The sequence below is a fragment of the Lepisma saccharinum genome, chromosome 19 (assembly GCF_977018435.1).
Source record: "Lepisma saccharinum chromosome 19, izLepSacc3.1, whole genome shotgun sequence".
Lineage (NCBI taxonomy): Eukaryota > Metazoa > Arthropoda > Insecta > Zygentoma > Lepismatidae > Lepisma > Lepisma saccharinum.
Window position 1 is genome coordinate 71,748,536 of NC_139247.1, and position 22,388 is coordinate 71,770,923.

Here is a 22,388-nt window from a genome sequence, read left to right on the forward strand (position 1 = left end):
TCCAAAAGTGGCACAAAAAGGGAAGTGAAATAAAGCAAATTTAAAAAAAAAGATTCCGGATTAGCCTCTCCAGGTTACATTACACTTCGTGGAACTGCATGGATATTAAAGCATGGCAGGTGAGTTGAAAGGTAAATAAACAGTTGATGAAGAAAAAACAAAAACAAAGATACAAGCCGAGATGAAGGTGGAATTAGGCATCATTACATATGCACCAAGGCAAATGGGAAGTGGGACGTCCAACGACAAGAATTCATTCATTCATTGTTTTCTGCCTAATTGGCAGGTTTTTCACTGCAATCTCCAGCTTTCCCTATTCTCTGTCTTACGCTTCGTAATAGCATACGACCCAGTTAATTTAATATCATCCATAAGCTGATATGTCTTTCTTCCACAGATTTTTCCTCCTTCAACCATTCCCTCCAAGGCATCTCTTAGCAAGCAGCTTCTTTTCCTCTTCTTGATGGTCTCCAGTGTAGATCTTTTTTCACCAACTCTTTTCAGTACGGCTTCGTTTCTTACCTTGTGTGTCCATTTTACATGCTCCATTCTTCGCCATGTCCACATTTCAAAAGCTTCGAGTCGTTTCTCTTCATTTCTTCTCAACGTCCAGGTTTCTGCACCATATAGTGCTACACTCCACACAAAACATTTCACTAATCTGTTCCTTAGACCTATGTCCTTGGGTTTACAAAAAAAACATTTTTTCTTCTATTGAAAGCTTCTTTTGCTATTGCGATTCTCATTTTCACTTCTTGTTTGCAGCTCATGTCACTGCTTATAGTGCATCCGAGGTACTTGAAGCTATCCACTTGCTGGATTCTTTCACTGTTTGCTCTCACATTAATATTCCTTGGTTTCCATCCTATAACCATTGCCTTTGTCTTGTTTACATTAATCTTCATCCCATACTGCTCACAGCTGCTGTTTAACTCTTCTAACATACTATTTATGGTTATTTCATCCTCAGCGAATAATGCCATGTCATCAGCAAATCTTATGCAGTTTATTCTTCTTCCTCCCAATTTGACACCTCCTGTGCCCTGGAAACAATTTTTCACTATGTCTTCTAAATAGATATTAAACAAAGTAGGCGATAGGCAGCATCCTTGTCGTACTCCTCTTCCAATTTCACAGCCTTCTGTCATTTCGTCTCCTGTTCTCACTCGTTGATTCATGTATAAGTTGCTTAGAAGTCTTCTCTCTCTTTCCAATCTACACCAATTTTCTTCAGAATTTCTAAAAGTTTAACCCAATTCACTCTATCAAAGGCTTTCTCCAGGTCTACAAATACTACAAACACCTCCTTTCCTTTCTCTAAATATCTTTCCCAATTGCATCCCTTGTACCTCTTCCTTTCCTGAAGCCAAACTGTTCTTCCTCTAACTCGCCACTGACCTTCGAGTATAGACGTCTGTTCAGAATTGTTACAAGAATTTTTGCCGAGTGAGGTATCAAGCTAATTGTCCTGTACTCAGAACATTTTCTGGCATTGCTTTTCTTCTGCAGAGTTACCAAAACAGTCTCCGTGAAATCTTGTGGCCAATCTCTTTCTCATAGATTTCATTGCATAAATGCAGTATTTCTCTTTTTCCATCTCCCAGGCATTTGATAAGTTCAACAGGAATTTCATCAGTGCCCGTTGCTTTCCCATTCCTCATTTTTTTAAGTGCTTGCTCAAATTCTTCATTCAGGATATAGTATCCTTTCTCATCATCAGGCACGTCGTCTTCATTTTCTACGTTGAGACTGTCTGGGCGATTCTCTTTCTGGTAGAGCTCTTCAACGTACTTTCCCCACACATTCGATATTCCTTTTTTTGTCTGTGATTTCACATCCTCCCTCATCTTCTATCATCCACATTGTTTTCCATTTCTTCTTTTGGAAGCCCAAGCAGTTTACTTCACGATACATCAAGGCATACCTTCCTCTTTTTTCCAGTTCTTCAATTTCTTCACATTTTTGTTTCATCCATTGTTCTTTTGCCCTGTCAGTTTCTCTTCTTAGATGGTTATTCAGTATCCTGTAATTATTTCTTCCCTCTTCTGTATTTACATTCTTCCATTTTCTCCATTCCTCCATTTTTCCAGCATACTTTCAGTAATCCATGGTTTCTTTGCACTTTTCCTTTCCCTGTAGCCTATTGTTTCATCCACTGCCTTCTGTAAGCAGCTTTTTATTCCATACGACAAGAATACCAAAACATATTTTTTTCCAGAACTCCCAGAAAATGGTGTCTATAACAGGAAGGGATAATCCTATGCATAGACACTATCTTATGGACTGGGCCTAGACGTGAAATTTGAGATGGGGACCAAGCAGAAAATTGACCTGCACTTCTTGCTCTATCAACATGCCAGCTTCCATTCACAAGATAGTTGTCCATGGTCCAGCGATTATTTCGGCTGCTCAAGATGCTGGAAACATGCGTATAAAGAAGTATTATCCGTAACACCATACTCGGACCAATTCTCGGGGGGAAAAAAGATGATGCATGTAATCCTTTGACTCCTTAAATCCAGTCATCTCCACAGAGCAGTCTGAGATAGACACTTCAAAATGTATTAGACTTCCTTAAACGTCCCCTCCAGTCACTGGCTGACGTTGAAACTGATCGAGATGGATATTGTAAATAAGTTGAACAACGCATAAGTCATGGTTTACTGTATTGTGAGTGCAACTGGCATTAAAATGTCATAATACTGTCCAATATTGTGTTTCTTCTGCATTCTTAGGTCATAGACCTAAAGATGAATTTTGGCCAGATTTTCCATGCATCTGGACCACTGTGCAGTGTGAAAAACAGAATTTTATGACAACATGTAATTTAATATTCTGATGTTATTGATAATTCTTGAATACTAACACACTAATATTAATCAATATTTTGCTAAACTTTTACAAACATCGGTATCGATGAGAATCGGTGAGGGTATCAGTGGTATTTTATGTACTAGGGGCATGTAAAAAAAAAAAAGGGCCAATTGGTTATTACAGAGAATAAAATGAAGTTAGAAATTTTTTATTTTGATGCTATTTTTCTACATTGTCACCATGATGCTCCAAGCATTTTTGGTACCGTGCAACAAGTTTACGTAGACCCTCTGTCTGCACTCAGTCCTTTTGTGTTGAGAAATCTAATCACCGACCTCACATTTGGTGGGATTTTCTATTACAGCAGCCATTTCAACTTCCTGCTACTTGCACGTACGCACCTTCACACATAGAAATATACCTCTGTTGCAGGCACAGAATACTAAAGCATGCTTCCGTGCACCCGCAGCTTCGTCAGTGTTGCCAGTCCCAAGTAAAAAAATTATTGCCCTTTTTTTTTTTACGTGCCTCGTACAACATTTCAGATACAATAAACGAGTACAACAGACTTGTGTTCCTTAAAGTATTTTTTTTTTTCACAAACAAGGCACCACATTGATTGTTCATTTGATAGAATTTCTATAACGTTAGAGAATTTTAGTTTTATAATTCCTCCTCTTTTTTTTTTTAAGAGAAGAGTTTCTCAGTTTTAATAGAAACAATGTGGAAACAGTGCCTGTGGATGTGTAAATGTTTCATTGGATTGGGAATGCTATTTGGACCAGTTACTTTTGTTCCATTAAAGTTCAATGCCAGGAAAAATGTACTGTGTAATTGAAGGTTGTTGTCAATAACAGCTTTGGTGCTTTTTTGCTAAGTGTTGTGCTGAATTAATGTCTATTGCTTGTAATGCAATTATAACTTTTCGTTTGTAAACTTTTTTTCCCAGAGAAACAAATCTCAAGTGCCGACAGTGTCTCCCAGAGACAGCTGAGATGGGGCAGAATGATGCCCAGCTAGGAGCATTTGATGGGGACATCATATGCGAAACTCCAAATAATTTATTAAATAAATTTGAGGGTACATTAGAATGGAAAAGAACAAAGTAAGTAGAGCAGTCACATAAGTATCAGTTATACTGGGTGTATCATTTAAAGGTGGCACAGGATAATATAATTGCATTACCATATTACTATAATCGCATACATTGCTCCATCTGTGCTCACTTCTGCAGTCTATGCTGAGCAAGGCTTGATGGAACAGCTAACAGTACATGAGAAAAATTACACATTGTTCCAGCAAATAGTGCTTCTGCTCACACTGCAAGACAAACAACTGCCTTCTTGGAGAGAGAGTTTCCAGATTTGGTCATCTGTAAAGGATTATGGCCCCCAGGGTCATAGTGTGTGTGATTACAACCTGTGGGGAAGGTTGAAAACTAAGGTTTACAAAGTGGATCCGCGAACACTCTAAGACTTGAAATTGAACATTGAACTTGAAATAAGGAGCACCTGTGTGGATGAGCTTCAGCATGTGTTTAGGAACATATTCAGAGGGTCAAAGTGTGCCTTTGCATCCACAGTTGTCACTTTGAACACCAATGTTTGTGCATTCTCTAGCTGGGGCCACTTTTAAATGATACACCCTGTATTTGCACTCTAAGTATCTCATTTCTCTTTCAACAGGGTAATTGTATGAATGTACAAGAAAACAGACTTTCAATCAGTTTTCTTTTCTGAAATTTGAGAATATTATCCTGAGCTGAAAGTGTACCTAAAACAAACAGCTCCTGCAATTATTATTATTATTACTGTTATTATTTTTTATTATTATTTATAAAGTAAACAATTCTATGAGCCATATTTATTTTAAATATTGTATGCACAAAATGCGGAATTGTTTATTTTCTTGTTGACATATTAAATATTTATTATTAATACTATTATTAGTGAATGGTGTTTGGAAACATTTTATGAATGTCTCAATGAATTGCATTTTCACTAGTAACAGAAAAAAACTTCAGATATTTACACACTATCTTTTGATAATTTTACTGGAAGGTTTATGTTGTGCATTCTTTTAGATGGTGGTGCAGTGATCAGCCCCTTTATTAAATGCATTTCTTCCCACTTTCAATTAATACCTAACATAGTGGTACCTTGTCATTTCAGATACTCGTTAGACAATGATAAAGTAATATTGCGTGGCTGTATACTTCGCAACACACAGTGGTGCTATGGATTAGTTGTTTTCGCAGGAAAGGACACAAAACTCATGCAGAATTCAGGAAAGACAAAATTTAAACGCACAAGCATTGATAGGCTACTGAATTTCATTATCATAGGGGTAAGTTTTTCCATTATTACAGATGGTATCAGAGTACATAAGAACTACTAGTAGTTTGGTGTTGGTCGCCATGTAGAGTTGACTCCCATTTGGCCCTAAGATTCCATCCCAAATGACACAAATAAGAAGAATACATTATCTAGGGGCATTCCATGTGAAGTGCCCCTGAACCTCAATTTTTAAAATTAAATCTAAAATTGTCTGTTGGTTAAAAATTCAAGTATTATACTTAAGTTAGGTAGTAGAAGGTATTTTACATATTATTAGTTTATTTTAACTTTTTGATTTATTTGCATTTTGTATTGTGTCCCACCCGTGACATCAAAAAAACAATTAATTTCTCCTTTAACTGTTGCACTACATTATTCAATATTCTCTCCTTTTCTTAAATAATTTATTTTTCGTTATTTGACAATTCGTAGAAATTAAAATAAACTTCTTATTAAATGAAGACGCAGTGTTTTGTCTGCCCCACCCGAGGCACAAATTTGTTCACTTATAGCTACAAATGTGGAAAAGTATTTTAAGGGTAGTTATGTTGAATCAACAATGTTAAGTTTCATATTTCATTGCATAGAAACTGTAAAAAAATGTCACCTAACTATCTGTAGAATAGTTACATTAATATAAAAAATGCAGTCCACTATAACTATTGGTTTTGTTGCAATAATTTTATTTTCCTTACCAGTAAATGATTAAATTCTGAATTTAGTCAGTGATGTCAGTTGAGGAGTCTGGGCATCCTTTTCAATCCACAAAATGCTTCACTGGCAAATCACAAAATATAGAAAAATACACAAAAAGTGTAGTTGTGGACATATAGGGGGATGTGGGGGTAGGGCCATACATATTCTATTGATCTTGGCCATTTTGGAGGTGCTACAGCTGTCTTTACCCCCTAGGATTGCCCCCAGGTACCCAATGAGACTGGATGAGCCCCAGAGCTGCTTTGTGCTGAACTTAGATCATCCACTCCAGGAATTGAACCTGGGTCTCCAACATGGCAGTCACATGTCCTACTCAGTAGACCACCATGGCTGTAATTATTATATGTAGATGTATGAAATGATGGCAGTAGCTAAATTCCTTATTCTGTAGGGATTCTGAAAACAATTTTACCAACAAGCTTACAAAGAAACACCATGTCAAGACCAGGACTCAAACCTACATTTAGAGTTGACCCTGAATACACTCGACTACAAGGCAGCTTGAATCCTTCTAGTCGCTGAAGTATGAAAGAATTTAAGTGTTTAAACCTTTTAAATCCATGGCCATGAAAATTGGCGGCTGGGCAGAATTGCACTGGTGCCACATATGGGGAAAAGCAAAGCAAGAGCAGGACAAAAGTTGCTGGTCCCCACTGTGTGGCAACGTCAGCTGGGCTGTGTTGCCTAGTTCGAGCATCAGGCCGACCTCTCCAGGGCACTTTGGAGTCCCATTCTATACAGAGCTGGTGCTCGTGTGAATTTAAAGTTTGTTACAGGCCCCAGAAATGGAGTCCAATATCTGCACGTCGGATTGCTCATAAACCTCCGAACACATGGAGTTGTGTTCCAACATGGCAAAAATGTGAATTTCTACCACTTGCTTAATTTCATGGCCATGCGTTTATTGAATTTAAACTGTGTAGAAATTGTCTTCTGAATACTTTGACTTTCCATAATAGATATTTTTTGTATTTTTTGAACCGTTCTTCTAGTTCATGTCTTGGAATGTTTGTGACTAAGAATTCATAAATATTTGTTTTTAAAGTGTGGTACAGCATTATATTTGTCCATGCTCCTAATGACGTACATTTTTCCAGATTGTATTTTTCCTGCTGTCCATGTGCCTGTTCTGTACCATAGCCTGTGGGATCTGGGAGACAATCACAGGACAGTACTTTCAAGTCTACCTGCCCTGGGACACGCTGGTCCCGAACGACCCAAGCGGGGGTGCCACTGTGATAGCTTTACTTGTATTCTTTTCATACGCCATTGTTCTTAACACCGTTGTGCCTATATCTTTATACGTTAGGTGAGTTTCATGTTTAATTATGTGAAAGTGTATTGAAATTGCTAAATATATGATATCAGTTTTGAAATAGCAAAAAAGTGTATGTACAGGGTAGGGCAGAAAACCTGATGCCATTATTATTGGAAACAATTATGATTTGCACCAACATTTAGTGCAGAAAATAACATCTTGCAAATGGCACCCATTTTGGTTCACACACACTGTTGGAGTCTGTAGCTGAAACTTCTCTTTTCTGGGGAAGAAAAAACCTGCCGATTGTTGTTTTATTATTGCGTTGTGTCACGTAATGGGGTCCTTGGAGGGAAGGTGGTGCGGATTTCACTCCTCACTAGCTACCATTTCAGTCACCATGTAGCTGTGGAACGCAACACATTGCACTTTTATTGTTGAAACATAATTTGCAAGATGTTATTTTCTGCATTTAATACTGGTGTAAACCTTTTTTTTCTCAATAATAATGGCATACATATGACTGTAAGGCTAGCACATGAATATAGCAAAAACGTAAAGTGCTCCTCTGTGCTTTGCACCACACCATGAAGGTGTACAGGGGGTGTGGAGTTAGGGCCCTACACTTTCTTGATGACAGCCGAAGGTGGGGGTGATATGATGAGCACCACATCCCTGGCTGCCTTTACATCCCAGAGTTTCTCAAAGGTGTGTACTTTATACGTTGCTGGGTGGGCACCAGAGCCACTTCAACAGGATTAAAAAAATCCCGGTTCTCCTCTGCCGGGGATCGAACCTGGGTGTATCGCATGGTAATCAGATGCCCTAACGACTGAGAATAAAGACAAACTCCACCCTGTATAAAGCTATTGTCTGCATTAACATCATAATTAACACCGAGGTGGAAATTCTGAAACAGTTTATATTTCTATCCATAGTAATTTCTAGCATAATTAATTATATTTCAGTGGTGTTGCGAAAATGATTTCTGTAAGCATTTGCTTAAATAAAAGTTCTATAGTTTTGACAAGCTGATTCATGTATGTCCAATAAATTAAACGAACCAAAAAATATACTGCAATGCCAGTAGAACACTATGTATGCTGTTGCTTACTTTATTGTAATGTATGGTTTTACCTGAAATGGCATGAACACTTGAAAAAGCTGATAAGTAGCACTGTTTGAGTGAAGTGTTTAATACTTTGAATGTGAAATATAGATTTTTAAGCACATATTGCTTATTTTTTTTTATAATTTTTTTTTCTCTTTCAGTGTGGAAGTAATTCGATTTGCGCAGAGCTTTCTCATTAACTGGGATGAAAAAATGTTTTACGATAAAACTCAGACTCCAGCCAAAGCACGAACCACAACTCTAAATGAAGAATTAGGTCAGATAGAGTACATATTTTCAGATAAAACAGGAACATTGACACAGGTAATTGAGAAGAAAGTACACAATCTTTTAGAAAAATACATTAATCAAATATTGGCTATGTTTGTGAGAACACACAAGATTAATCATTTCTTCACATGTGCCTTGATTAAAAAAAGTACTCAGTGTCAGTATACATAATTTTATTATTAGTCCATCACTAATCAATCCTTAGTCATCTTGTCTAAAATTTTACCAAACCTTTTACTTTAAATACAATGTCAATTTTTTTTTTACAAGAATTACCTGGATCCATTCTGTACAGCTCCTTATAGCAACAGTTTATCTTAGAGCACATTTGATATAAATACAGAATGATCAAGAAGAAATGCAGTTTATTATTATACAGGGTGATTCTTTATGTAGTTTACAACTTCAATAAATTATAATTATTTATTGGAACCACATACAGACTTGGTTTATATGTCATTATGCAAGTTTTGACTCGCGTAGTGTGTAGTTGCAGAGTTGATTACATGCGGCGCCACCGGTCTATCCCAGACAAGTGGATAGGTCGTGGTGGACCAATTGCCTGGCCGCCACAGTCTCCAGATTACACTCCACTCGACTTTTTTTTGTGGGGGTTTGTGAAGGATAGGGTGTACACCCCTCCCCTACCTCATAATCTTCATGAACTTCCAAGATCGCATCACAACATCCATCGCTAATGTTACCCCTGAAATGCTGGTTAATGTTTGGCAGGAAAATGACTTTCGTTGGAAGTGTCCAGGATGACCAACGGTGCACACATTGAACCATAACAGATTTCTAATAAAAAAACTTGAAGTGTTTTGCTGCATAATGACATATAAACCAAGTCTGTATGTGGTACCAATAAATAATTATAAATTATTGAAGTTGTAAACTACATAAAGAATCACCCTGTATTTTTGCTTGTTACATGGTAAGTAACAGTGGCAACTGCATTAAGTGAGGCTGTAAACTGCATGAACAGCTGATTAGACAAAATTGTTGCTGTGTAAATATTCATGTGTTGATGCAATTTAACAGCAAACGTTAAGAAGAGTCTTTTGAAACATGGTTCACCATATTCATTTGTGTGAATCTCACAATGGCGACCACTTCTAGTACTTATTGTAAATGTACAATAAATAGTTTCCCAATAAATATGTTGTATGGATACTGAAGTTCAGTAGGGCCTTTTCATTCAATAGGAAGGAAAGTTTATTAAAATCCTTTTTCTTTTCCAGAATATTATGACATTCAACAAGTGTTCCATAGGTGGGAAATGCTATGGAGATCTGTTGGATTCTAAAACCGGAGAAATAATAGATGTAACGGAGGTAATTATTTTTTGTAATTCCTAGTATAATGTTTTTGTCTGCGCGTTAGTGCTGCAATGAGCGTTTTTCGCTTGAGTGGCAAATATTTCGCATGGGCAACGCTACATGGCATACAGAATTGATAGTTCTTCCTCTCGAACGAGTGAAATACACTCAAACTCTCGAACCCTAATAGTACATGTATTTCTGTGATTTGTCTATCGTAGTGGGCCCTCAAATATGGATCGTGTCTGTCAGAATGTGTATCCATTTTACGTTCTGGTCTGTAGATATTTCATACCTTCACATGTATTGTATTTGAGTATTACTTAATGATATGCAGAATTATTATTTAGAATTGTAATTGCAGAGTTGTTTCCTTATATGTATGGGTTTTAGGTTAACAGTGCTGCTTGTTAGGCTCTGAAATATGGGACGTTGCCAATCATTCCACTACGAGTACGGTATGTTCGCGTGGGAAATTCTAACGAGTACTCTAGTGTGCGTGTAGAAAGCATATTACTAATAAAATTGTATTTTGTATTTTTCTGTATTACAGTCACTTTTCTGCCACTTTTGGCTAATTGTGATAAGAATGAGTGATGATTAGATAGAATGATGATGACAAACTCGCAAAGAACAGTCATGTCCAGACTGGAACTTGAACCCAGGAGATTTGAGGTCAAAAGCCAACCACTTAATTCTCCTGGGCACGAAGCTGGTGCATTTTGAGTTTCTTCACTGTGGCCCTCTGGAAACTGTCTATTGAGGCTCCACTGTAGTTACTAAAGAAAAAGGACACGAAGTCCTTCAAGATGAGTTTATTGAAATGAAACTTGATGCATGAAATATATGAATTCCTGGAAAGAGAGTATTGTTCTTTGTCCCATGTAGACCCTGTCACATGTAAATTGTTGCATGTATAAAGTCATGCCACCAGTCTCGCCAATGGATTCAAATGAATTAACACTAGTTCCTTTCTTTTTAATTTCAGAATACACCTTGTGTCGATTTTTCTTCGAACCCCGATTATGAAACTGATTTTAATTTTTATGATAGAACTCTTCTTGATGCTGTGAGAAATAAAGATGAAAACGTCCACAGTTTTTTCAAACTTCTGGCTCTTTGTCATACTGTTATGCCAGAGCAAAAAAATGGTAAGTCCCTAAGTATTTACTGTAGATAAGGAGACGTTCCCTTTTTGACATGGACTGACTTTGGTAGCCTCAATCAATCATTGTATGTGCCAGCAGGGATGGAACCAGTTTTCAACTCATAATGATTAACAGTACAGGGTGGGATAAAAGTAACTTTCCCCAAAAATATACATTGCTCATTTCTTTACTCAAAATGTTACATTGGTCATTTCTTTACAAAGTTAGTTCGAAATGGATACCCTATTTCTTGATCCACAATTCACATCGTTTAGGCACTGATTTACAGAATTGTGTGTTCAAATTTCTCATCGCTTGACATGATGGCGGTTGACACTGGGAAGTCTCTGCTCAAATGTGCTATCACCAATGTCGTGCTTTTATTGTGTTTCCACCAACATTGTAGCACAAAATCACGTTGATCTTTGGTTAATTTGCGATTCATTGCAAGAAACACTAGCAGTTATTACAGACAGACACATCCCCCACACCCCCTATATGCCTTCATGGTGTGGTGCTATGCACAGGGGAGCACTTTACCTTTTTTACCCAATGCAACAATAATCAGTGACAATCCAACATTGGAAAACAAATGAAGCACGAACAACAGGGTTGCCAAGCCTCGCCACAGGTTATGACATCTGTATGTGTTTTTCATGAACAAGTATGAAAACTGAACTAATTTTTGGGAAAAGTGACTTTTATCCCACCCTGTAGTTTACATCTGCAATTCTGTTTCGTGGATGAAAGAGGATAATATGTAACGAACTATGTATGGAGCAGAGACTTTGACAGTGAAAGAGAGAAATAGAAGCGAGATGCAGACAGTGGAGATGAAGAGACAGGTGATGAAATGAGAAAATTCAACAGAGGGGTGTAGTGAAGCTGCAGGACACGCTCGGTCAGCACAAGGAGTGGGAGAAAGGCCAAAGGGAATGCTAAGATGTCAGAAAGAGCAGGCAGTGGAAGTTGTAAGATGAACACTGTGGAAAGACAGGATATGTGAAACAGAAAATGGGGAAGCTTCACTTCTCTGTCCAAACACTTTAAATCATGAAGGATACTGGTGAATTCTGTGCTGTACTGCATACATATGTATCTATCTATCTCATCATTGATCTGACACTAGTATCGTTATTTGTTTTATTTAGCATCTGCAACTTTTGACTAATTGCGATGAGCATGAGTGATGAGTAGATGAAATTGAGAATGAACACCCATGCCCAGGCTGACACTTGAATCTGGTAACTTTGGTGGCAAGATCAAAACTCGACCACTTAAATATAGTGTTTGTCATTTTACATTTGATCAGTGCACTATTGGCTACCATCACTTTACCGTAGATGTTTCTCAAATAATATAAATTATAAGGCAAAGTATACTATAGAAAGCAGGTAATGTTTACACAAATCAGTTTGTAGGTTCTGTTATTCATAAATAAATTAAATTGCTTAATTTTTCATTTCTTTTTCTAGGGAGACTGGAATATCAAGCACAGTCACCTGATGAAGCTGCCTTAGTATCCGCTGCACGAAACTTTGGTTTTGTATTTAAGGAACGAAGTCCAAATAGCATTACAATTGAGGTAAATAGCAGGAAATGATAATAATTTAAATTCTGATTGTAGTATATTGTTGGGATATGTTTTTGTTAGGGATGGGACAGATTAATCGGTACTCTATCAGTATTGGCCGATAAAGGCATATTGATTTTTCAGTAAAATTACCGATTATTTTACCAATCTGATATATTTATATTTTAGTGCAATATTCATCCATTTGAATTTTTTTTTATAATCTCCATGCCCTAATTTTTGAAAAAGTAAATGCCTAAATATGCAACTACTTCTTCATTGCAGTCGCCTGGAAACACGCATGTATTAAGGAGGTCAATGAACCATTCAGGTTATGCAAGCACCTTTTGGAATTTTATATTGGATCAGTAGAATATCGGTTATCGGTATCAGTAAGTTTTATATTGGTATTTATTGGTATCTGCCAAAATTTCATATCGGTCAATCCCTAGTTTGTATTGAAAGTTTTGCATAGAAATTATAATATGCATCGTATATACATAAGACGAATATATTTTATTGATAAAAACTTTTTCTCTAGTGGCTAAAGGTCGTTAATTGGATTTCCAATTTACATTTAAGGAAGTTTAGGCAGTTTTTATCATCATTTGCTAACCTAACCCAACCTAATCTATCCTAAACTCACTCACATCCTGACTTGCATCCTCATTTCAGTCCTGGTGTATGTCCTCATTTCAGTCCACACTTCAAACCTCACTTCACTTCCTTGTCCTCACAATCAAACAATTTCTAGTTTCAGAGATAAAACAAATTTAGCCTCTGATCATGACTTATGATTTAGGGAAGTAAATATTGTGGCCAATGGTTCTCAAACAAGAAAATGTCTCTGGCTCCCTTCACTGAATATTCTACCTAGCCTAACCCAACCCAATCTCACTTGTGTCTGACTTGCATGCTCACTTGTGCCCTGACTTCCATCATCTCTTGTGCTCTGACTGACTTGGGTAGGGTAAGGTTGAATATTTAGTAAAGTAAGCCTGACTTCCAGTTCCGGTTGGCTCTGAACGTTGAAGTTTGTTGGTATGTAAGAAAACAGTTTTTAGTAGTATTTTATCCAATTTGGAATGTTTTTAAGTAACTGTGCTTAAGTTTGAATATACCAAGATATGATAAATCCAAACTGAGTGATTCTCTAATGAGTAATTAACCTAAAAACTTGTAAATTGAAGCATGGATATCAACACAGAGATTTGTTCACGTGACGAATGGTGATGGCGACTGTGATTGACTCCAACTCGGAGTGGGAATCTGAACAGGAATCGGTGGAGTGATTCGGAATGCTTTAGTGTCCTGTAATATTTTGAATTTATACAAGTGTTTTTGACAGACCAAAGTGTGTGGGTGTGTTTATCATCTTGAAACTATAAATTATCAATTACTACAAATTATTTATCAAAGTTACATAATATTAGTATGGCGGTTAATGGTGGAGTTAGTAGTCGACAGTGTGGACTGTGTAATTGCAAAATATTTGGTAAACAGCAATATTTATATTGTATGGTATGTAAGGTCAAATTCCATGTTAATGGATGTTTGAACTTTGGAAAAACTGAATATGAAATATATTTGGACAATGCTACAAGTTCGTATAAATGTACTAAATGTTTGAAAAATCGAAATGACTCCACTCCCATCACTGCAAACCCAGAAAAGCAAATTAAGAACATTTTTGAAAAAATTGACAATCTGTGCGAGTCTGACAACGATGAAGAAGGTGATTCAGAAAATTCGAAATCAAAGGGAAGAAATAACTGCAACAGATGTGATGAATTTAAAACAATCATGATGAAACTGTTATCCTCACATGACAAACTATGTGACGAAATAAAAGCATTGCGTGCCGAGGTAATTCACCTAAAAGACTTAAATCTAGAACTAAATGCGAAAATCGATGCTAACATTGAAAGTAATTCATTTGCGGATGTCGTAAAAAACAGCCGTGTTCAAAAAGACAAACTCGATCGAAAGGCCATGTCCGCAGAGTGGTAGCGTACATGAAAACCAACAGAATACAACAGTGGAGAGATCCAGAACAGTGCAAGAGAAGTCAATTGAAGATTATGGAGGTGTGAAACATAATAAATATACTCAACCTAGTGTAAAAGCAGTAAGTTGGAACAAAAATGGATATGCCTCTATGAAGAAAGTAGAAAATACAGTGAAAATTGGAAATAAGGTGTCAGCTAAGTTAAAGGTTAGGTATAAAGATATACCAACAAAAGTTATCTTTGCATCTAGATTTAATCCTTCAGTAACAGTTAATGATATTCAGGAGTATCTTGAGAAACAAGTAGGTATTAAAGTTGTAAGATGTGTTAAACTTAAGACAGAATATGATACTCTTCTTTTTATGCAAGTACAAAACAGGAGAATTTTGATCAAGTATTCAGCTCAGATGTATGGCCAGAGGGCACACTCGTCACAAATTTCTATGGTAAACTTAAAGAGGAACATGTAATTACAGAATTTAAGCATAACAATGAAAGTGATCCGGTCAACCTAACTCTCCCAAAAAAACTCATGATGGACAAATCAGTTATGAAACATGAGCAGATTGTCTGTTGTTATCAAATTGTAAGAGCTCTAAACACCAAAATTGATGATTTACAAAAGAATATACTGTCTGAATCCTATGATATATTATTATTTTTTGACACTTGGTTTTATGAAAATCAATCTTATTTCACTGATATTTTACCTGAATATCAAGTAATAAATAAAGATAGAAATTTGCAAAATCACTGTGGCTGTGTCATCCTCCTCAAACAAAATGTTAAGTACAAACTGCTGGATATCACTTTTAATGACTTAGATATAATTTTGGTAGAGATTTTCTATGTGAATACCAGTGTTGTGCTAGGCTTGCATTATCCCCCTGATTATGTACACACTAACATATTTGAAGCATACATAAATTTTGTCATAGATAACTTTATTGATTGTTCAAAGAACTTATTAATAATTGGTGATTTTAATATTCCTAGTATTAATTGGAATGAATACAATAGTAGTAATTTCCAACCTCCTGAATTGAAAAGTAAAACAAGTAAATTTAGCATTCTACTCTCAATCTACAAATAATGTGCTAGATTTAGGGATTACTAATATAGAGTACTTGAAATTGAATGCTCTATTCTACTCTAACAAATGTAGACCATTTTCTTCCTCCTTTTGAATTTTTGTTGGATTATAGCACTAATTTTAAAGAACACAAAGAAAATGCTTATGTTGGTACTGAACACTATGTATTTAATCAAGGTGATTTCCTACAATTATGTTATTACCTACTAGATGTTAATGATACGATTATTGAACATGATGATGTTAATATCTTTGTAGAAAATCTGAATGAATATCTGTCCAAAGTAATTGATAAAAACATTCCTAAAAGAAAAACAGATTACCATAATAATCAGGTTGCTTGGATTACCAAGGAAACTAAATTATTTTTAAACAAAAAAAGAAGGTATTATGATAAATATAGAAAATCAGGGAAGTTGGTATTTTTGTTTAAGTATGTGGAACTTAGAAAAGCATGTAAAGAAAAAAATAATTGAGGACAAACAATAATTAACTACTTCGTAATTGGAATTTTACGTCCAGTCGACGCACAAGTAATTTCTTAGCTACACCCAAGACAAAAAATGGTTCTGGAGTCAAGTCAAATCAAAAGATACATAAAATTTATGCAATAATATTATTAATGATGATGTTATTACCAATGATGACATAACTGCTGCTAACACCTTTGCAAAATATTTTGAATCTAACTACAAAAATAATGGCCAGAATTGGGAATATGAGATGAAAGACAGTCATATACATATACCCATACCTAGAATAGATGTAAGTGATGTAATAGCTGCGGTAAAGAAAATTAAACCTAGGAGTTCTTTTACACCATCATTTCTTCCCAATTATGTACTAAAAGCCAATATAGAAACATTGGCACCTGTATTAGTTAAAATATTTAACTTATCATTAAGGAAAGGAATTTTTCCAAATAAATGGAAATATGTTAAAATTATACCTGTTCCCAAAGTTCAAGGTCTCAAAGGTATTGAAAATTACAGGCCCATTGCCATAATTGATTCTTTTGGGAAAATATTTGAAAATATAATACATAAGTATATCAGTTTTCAAACCAAATTTCTAATAAATGAACATCAACATGGTTTTATAAAGAACAGGTCCACAACAACCAATTTTAGTATGATCACAGATTTCATAACTCAGTCATTCTTGAACAGGAGTCAGGTTGATGTCTTGTATTTGGATATAGGAAAGGTCTTTAACTCTGTACATCATGAGATATTATTATATAAACTTGGGTTTTCGGATAGTTAATGCAAATGGTTTAAAAAGTACCTCTTGTACAGAATATTTAAAGTTAAAATTAACAATTGTTATTCGGAAATAGCCAACATGAAGAGTGGTGTACCGCAAGGCTCATCCCTAGGACCACTATTGTTTTTACTCTTCATAAATGATATGGAACATTCTGTCACAAGTAGCAATCTTTATTACATGCAGATGATGCCAAGGTGTACAAGGAAATAAATTCTTAATGATTGTTATTTGTTACAGAAGGATTTAAATTGCATAAACAAATGATTGTTATTTGTTACAGAAGGATTTAAATTGCATAAACAAATGGATGCAAGACAATCAATTTCAACTAAATGTAAATAAAACTAAATTTGTAAGGTACACCAGGAAAACTCAATACACAGTCTATAATTACAAGGTTAACAATGTACCAGTACAGAATGTAGACAATATCAAAGACCCAGGTGTTATATGTATGATACTAAGCTTACATTTAAGCCACACATAAATGTGACTGTGAAAAAAGCAAGATCTATGGGAAACCTGATACGAAAGTGGAAAGCAAGCAGTAATTTGGAACTTTTCATCTTCATGCATTCCATCATGGTTGGGCCGTCCGTAGAATATGCTTGTCAAATATGGCATCCGTTAAATTTCAAAAGTGATACATCGCTAATTGAAAATGTTCATCACACGTTTTGTAGATTTATGTATAATAATTTTAAAATGTATCATGTCTATTATGAATACGGTACTCTAAGTAAAAAACTTAAATGATGTAACCTTGAATGTAGAATAAATATATTCTGTCATCAGTTTATAGAAAATATCTTAGCAGGTGTAATAGATAGTAAAACAAATCTGGAAAAATTATGCGTGAAAGTGCCTCATTATAACACCAGACGACATCATAATCTAATTGCAACTACAGTTTTGAAATCAAACACTTGGATGGACAAATTAGTATCGTTAGTACAGGTAAATGTCCCAATCTATGGAAATTAAATTCGACAACAATGTAAGCTATTTTAAGGACAATTATGTTATAACTTTTATACATATTCTTTTTTAATTCTGATGTATATATTCTAACCTTATTTTGTAAAATAGTTTTATGCATGTGTGTTAAACCACAGTGTTGTATAAAGGCTAAACTGTTAACAACACTTAAATAAATACATTTCAATTCAATTCAATTAAATTTTCTTGTTTGAAAAATGTTGTCCACAATTTCTATTTCCCAAAATCATGCCATGATAATAGGCTAAATTTGTTTTATCTCTGAAACTAGGAATTGGTTTAGTGAGGACAAGGGAAGAATTCAAATTTGTCGTACCCTATTATTTAGTGTTTATTGAAACTTTACTGTTATTTTCTTAGTTATTTAAAGATGTAGCGGTGTGACTATATTTATTCTTCTGGCACAGGTTAATGGAGAGAGAGAGGTGTACGAGCTTCTGTGCATCCTTGACTTCAATAATGTAAGGAAAAGAATGTCGGTGATTCTCAGGAAAGGTCGGCAACTACGGCTATATTGCAAGGGTGCTGACAATGTGATATACGAGAGACTAAAAACTAATAGAGACAGTATAAAAACTAAAACTCAGGAACATTTAAATGTAAGTACACTTAGGGTACTTTTTACAATAATCACAAAATTAGGAGCCTTATTCAAACCCTAACAATGCAAACCGGAAGTTTTAAAAACGAAGATGGAAAAAGTGAAAATGTGTGGAGTTGTTGTAACCCATGTGCACCATTAACAAGAAAATGAGTGTAAATTCTTTGAAACCTTGATTTGCTTAATGTGTTCAAACTGTGATTTATAGTAGTAATTCATAAAATTCCTTTTTAAAAATGTTCAAATTTGGAGGGAATATTATTCCTTTTTATTTCATAGCAACATTCTTTCCTATTTGGTCATACTGTCACAGTTTATGAAAACAACTGTATTTTTGCTTCTTTCTGTATTATATGTCATATTGTAAGATTGCAACATTTCGCTGAAAGTAACCAAAACGATCCTCCGCATGAGCACCTGAAGTCTAGCTAGCACTCATTAGGCAGTCTTGGACCTCTCCAATGGCATAGTGGTAATGTTGTTGCCTCGTAATCAAGGGGTTCTGGGTTTGATACCTGGTGGATGCACATTGCACAGTGGTTCAGATCCCACTTTAAACTGTAGCTCCAGTCCCGATTAGCCTGTCTGTGCATAAAATGGACAACAAATCACAATTAAAATTAGGCAGTCTTATTCTGATGAGGGGAACACATGTCATTCAAAGAAAAGCCTTGGTATTTGTGTTTGTAAACTAGTTAAATGTTAAGCCAACTAAGTCTTTCTGTACGTGGTTTTGTACTTGCATTAGAAGCAAACATGTTAAATATACTATCCAAGAGGTAGATGTGAAAAAACCAAAATAGAAAATAGTTAAATACACTAATGACATCATACACCATCTGTAATTGGACATGCCAAAGTACCAACCATAACTCGAGCTACAAATGTGGATTCTATTTTGCTTGGTGGGGGGGGGGGGATGCTCACTCAGTGGCGCATTTGTGATTTCATTTTGAGGGGTAGTTTTTTGTTGTATGCAAATTTGCATACGTTACCAGCTAGTAAACTAAACTGTTGCTTTGTAGTTTTAAGTACCTTAGAGCAGCATCACGACAACATTTACACATAATTTAGAAACACTTAGAATATTTACATTCCAAGAAAAACCATACAAAAAAAAAGTTATTCAACCAGTAACACTGAGAAAACTTTATCAAAATTTTATTGCCTGTTCAACTGAACAAGGGTAAACCTCTGCAACCCAGCGACAATGTAAACAGTTAACAATGGGCTATTTAAGAATAGAACTTCAGATGCAATTGTATTAAAGGTTAAATAAAATAACTGTTTTTCCGAATATTTCAATGCATTCATTACAACCCAGAACTGTCCGTGACTGTACCACAGTTAAGAAATGGTATAATATGCTTTCAATTCCATTTAATTGGGGGAACATCCCTGGCAGGAATTTTAAAAAAATCTTGTAGCCGAAAATTTTTGTGTGAGGGGAGATCTTAGAGTTGATTCGCACACTGATTCTATCACACATTAATTGCTGCATTAATTTTCAGAAAATCGTGAGTTGTTTGTTGCCTACATCACTGCCAAATTAGGTTGTCATCAAGTAAAGCTTGTGCTTAATTTTATTTGTGGTTTTATAGAATTAAATTGTTATGTAAGCAAGTAAATTTGGAAAAGCACATCCTGGAAGTAAAGTATTTTCCGTGGGTATTACAGAAATTTGCAGGTGAAGGCCTGCGTACTTTGTGCCTTGCTGTTCGTGATTTGGATGAAGATTTTTTTAACAACTGGAAACATCGGCACCAGGAGGCAGCGTTGTCGCTGGAAAACCGAGACGAGAAATTGGATGCAATTTATGAAGAAATTGAAACAGACATGGACTTAATAGGTGAGGATCAACTTCTTGAAGACCTTTTAAATACTATTAGTGGCATGAGCAGGCTGATAAATTTGCAAAATAAATTTCTGCTTTCTGATATTTTCATTTTTTTAGTTGCCTTTGTAACAAAATATGCAAACACTTTTCCAGTAATGTTTAACTTGTATTTGGTCTAGGAATTAATTCGTGTGGTTGTTACGCACACATTGAAGCTGTAGTTCAAACACAAAATACATAAATACCTTAAGAAAAATATTGTCCATCGCGAGCCACCACTTTCGCCCCTCTGTTACGGATTCCGTGGCGAAAGAAGTTCTCATCCTTTGAACCGATCCAGTCAGAGACCCATTTTTCGATATCTTCTGAAGAAGTGAACCGCTGTCCAATCAAATCGTTATTCATGCAATCGAACAAGTAGTAGTCCGAAGGAGCAACGTCTGGTGAATACGGCGGGTGGGGTAAAACTTCCATCCGACATTTTCTAAATAGGTTTTGACCGGTTTTGCGACATGTGGGCGAGCGTTATCATGTTGAAAAATAAGTTTATCATGTCTGTTCTCCCATTCTGGTCGTTTCCTGGCCAGAGCTTGCTTCAAACGCATTAATTGTCGTCAATAACGTTCTCCATTAATAGTTTCACCCGGTTGCAGCAGCTCATAGTACACCACACCTTTCATATCCCTCCATATGCACAGCATAACCTTTGCACAGTGAATATCTCGTTTCGGGTTCTCGTAATGGATCCACGTCTCATCGCCAGTAACAATGCGATGCAAAAACCCCTTTCTTTTCTGTCTTTGAAGCAGCAATTCGCAAATGGTTTTTCGTCTTTCAACGTCTGTCTTTCAATTCATGTGGAACCCAATGTGACATCTTTTGAATCATTCCCATGGCGTTGAGGCGTTTGGAAACTGTTGTTTGATCAACGCCTAATGCTTCTGCAAGTTCTTCCTGCGTTTGACACGATTCCTGATCGAGCAATGCTCTCAATTCTTCGTCTTCAAATTTTTTTGGCTGTCCAGGTTGCTCTTGGTCTTCAAGGCCGAAATCACCACTTCTATACCGTGCAAACCACTTCTGACACGTTCGCTCAGCTAGCGCATGGTCACCATACACTTCCACCAAAATATGACGACTTTCGGTAGCACTTTTCTGCATGTTAAAGTAATGAAGCAGAACACCCCGCAAAAACACTTTATCTGGCACGAACTGCGCCATGTTCAGTTGACTACAAAATGCTGTTGTTGATGCGTCAATCAACTGCCCTATACTACGAATGATGCACGCTGACAGGAGTTTTCAACGCATGTGTGACTACACGGAACTGTGGGATGATACGCTCGTTACGCCATCTCTTGTCCAGGCGCACGAATTAATTCCTAGACCAGATAGAAACTATTTACAAGGTAAGAGTGTTGGTAGAGTTCTTTTCTTATTCTGGTTTGAGATTTTTATTAAAAGTAGTTCTAATATTTGAAGGTAAATTAAAATTGTGTTTTAAAAGAATATCCACTTGTGTGCTATAGTTGCAGGATTATCTGGTACCTTGTGTTCAGTACAATTTGAAATACGTGGGCAATTCCGAAAATGTTTTACATAGTGATATTTTTGGACGTGATGTACAGTCATGGACACTGCCAGATTGTAATGAATACATTGACTTTCAATGGAATCGTTACAGCCCGGCAGTGTCCGTTAATGTACATATGCTCTGCCCAAGCTTATGACAGTAGTTATAGAACAGTTGTCTGTCTCTCTGATGGCATCTTGGCTCCAGAAGACATTCTCCTCTTGCACAGGTGCTTGAGTTGCGATTGAGAACAAAAGCATGTTACAGATGTGAAAAACGAAGTGTGGATGGTTGTTCGCTGCATGTGGGCACATGGCACTGGCTCTTGAAGGGGTAATGTCCACCATGGAGGCAAACGTTGAACAAGCAAATGCTATGATCCGTGCTGAGTGACAGGTCACCGTGGAGATAGTTGTATCGGCATTGAAGATCGAATGTGC

The 22,388-nt window shown here is 36.1% G+C and overlaps 1 protein-coding gene across 6 annotated transcripts in view; it reads left to right on the top strand.

Annotated features, from left to right (window-relative positions):
- The window catches only part of ATP8B (ATPase phospholipid transporting 8B), a 198,971-nt gene that overhangs the window by 146,494 nt on the left and 30,089 nt on the right, over positions 1 to 22,388 (top strand). For all 6 annotated transcript variants that reach the window (XM_083141074.1, XM_083141075.1, XM_083141076.1 and 3 more), the window contains 9 exons: positions 3,764 to 3,919; positions 4,986 to 5,160; positions 6,965 to 7,176; positions 8,398 to 8,560; positions 9,769 to 9,861; positions 10,835 to 10,997; positions 12,470 to 12,579; positions 18,345 to 18,536; positions 20,216 to 20,387. In XM_083141074.1, coding sequence (XP_082997200.1) covers positions 3,764 to 3,919; positions 4,986 to 5,160; positions 6,965 to 7,176; positions 8,398 to 8,560; positions 9,769 to 9,861; positions 10,835 to 10,997; positions 12,470 to 12,579; positions 18,345 to 18,536; positions 20,216 to 20,387 — 1,436 coding nt within the window. The remainder of the gene's footprint in view (positions 1 to 3,763; positions 3,920 to 4,985; positions 5,161 to 6,964; positions 7,177 to 8,397; positions 8,561 to 9,768; positions 9,862 to 10,834; positions 10,998 to 12,469; positions 12,580 to 18,344; positions 18,537 to 20,215; positions 20,388 to 22,388) is intronic.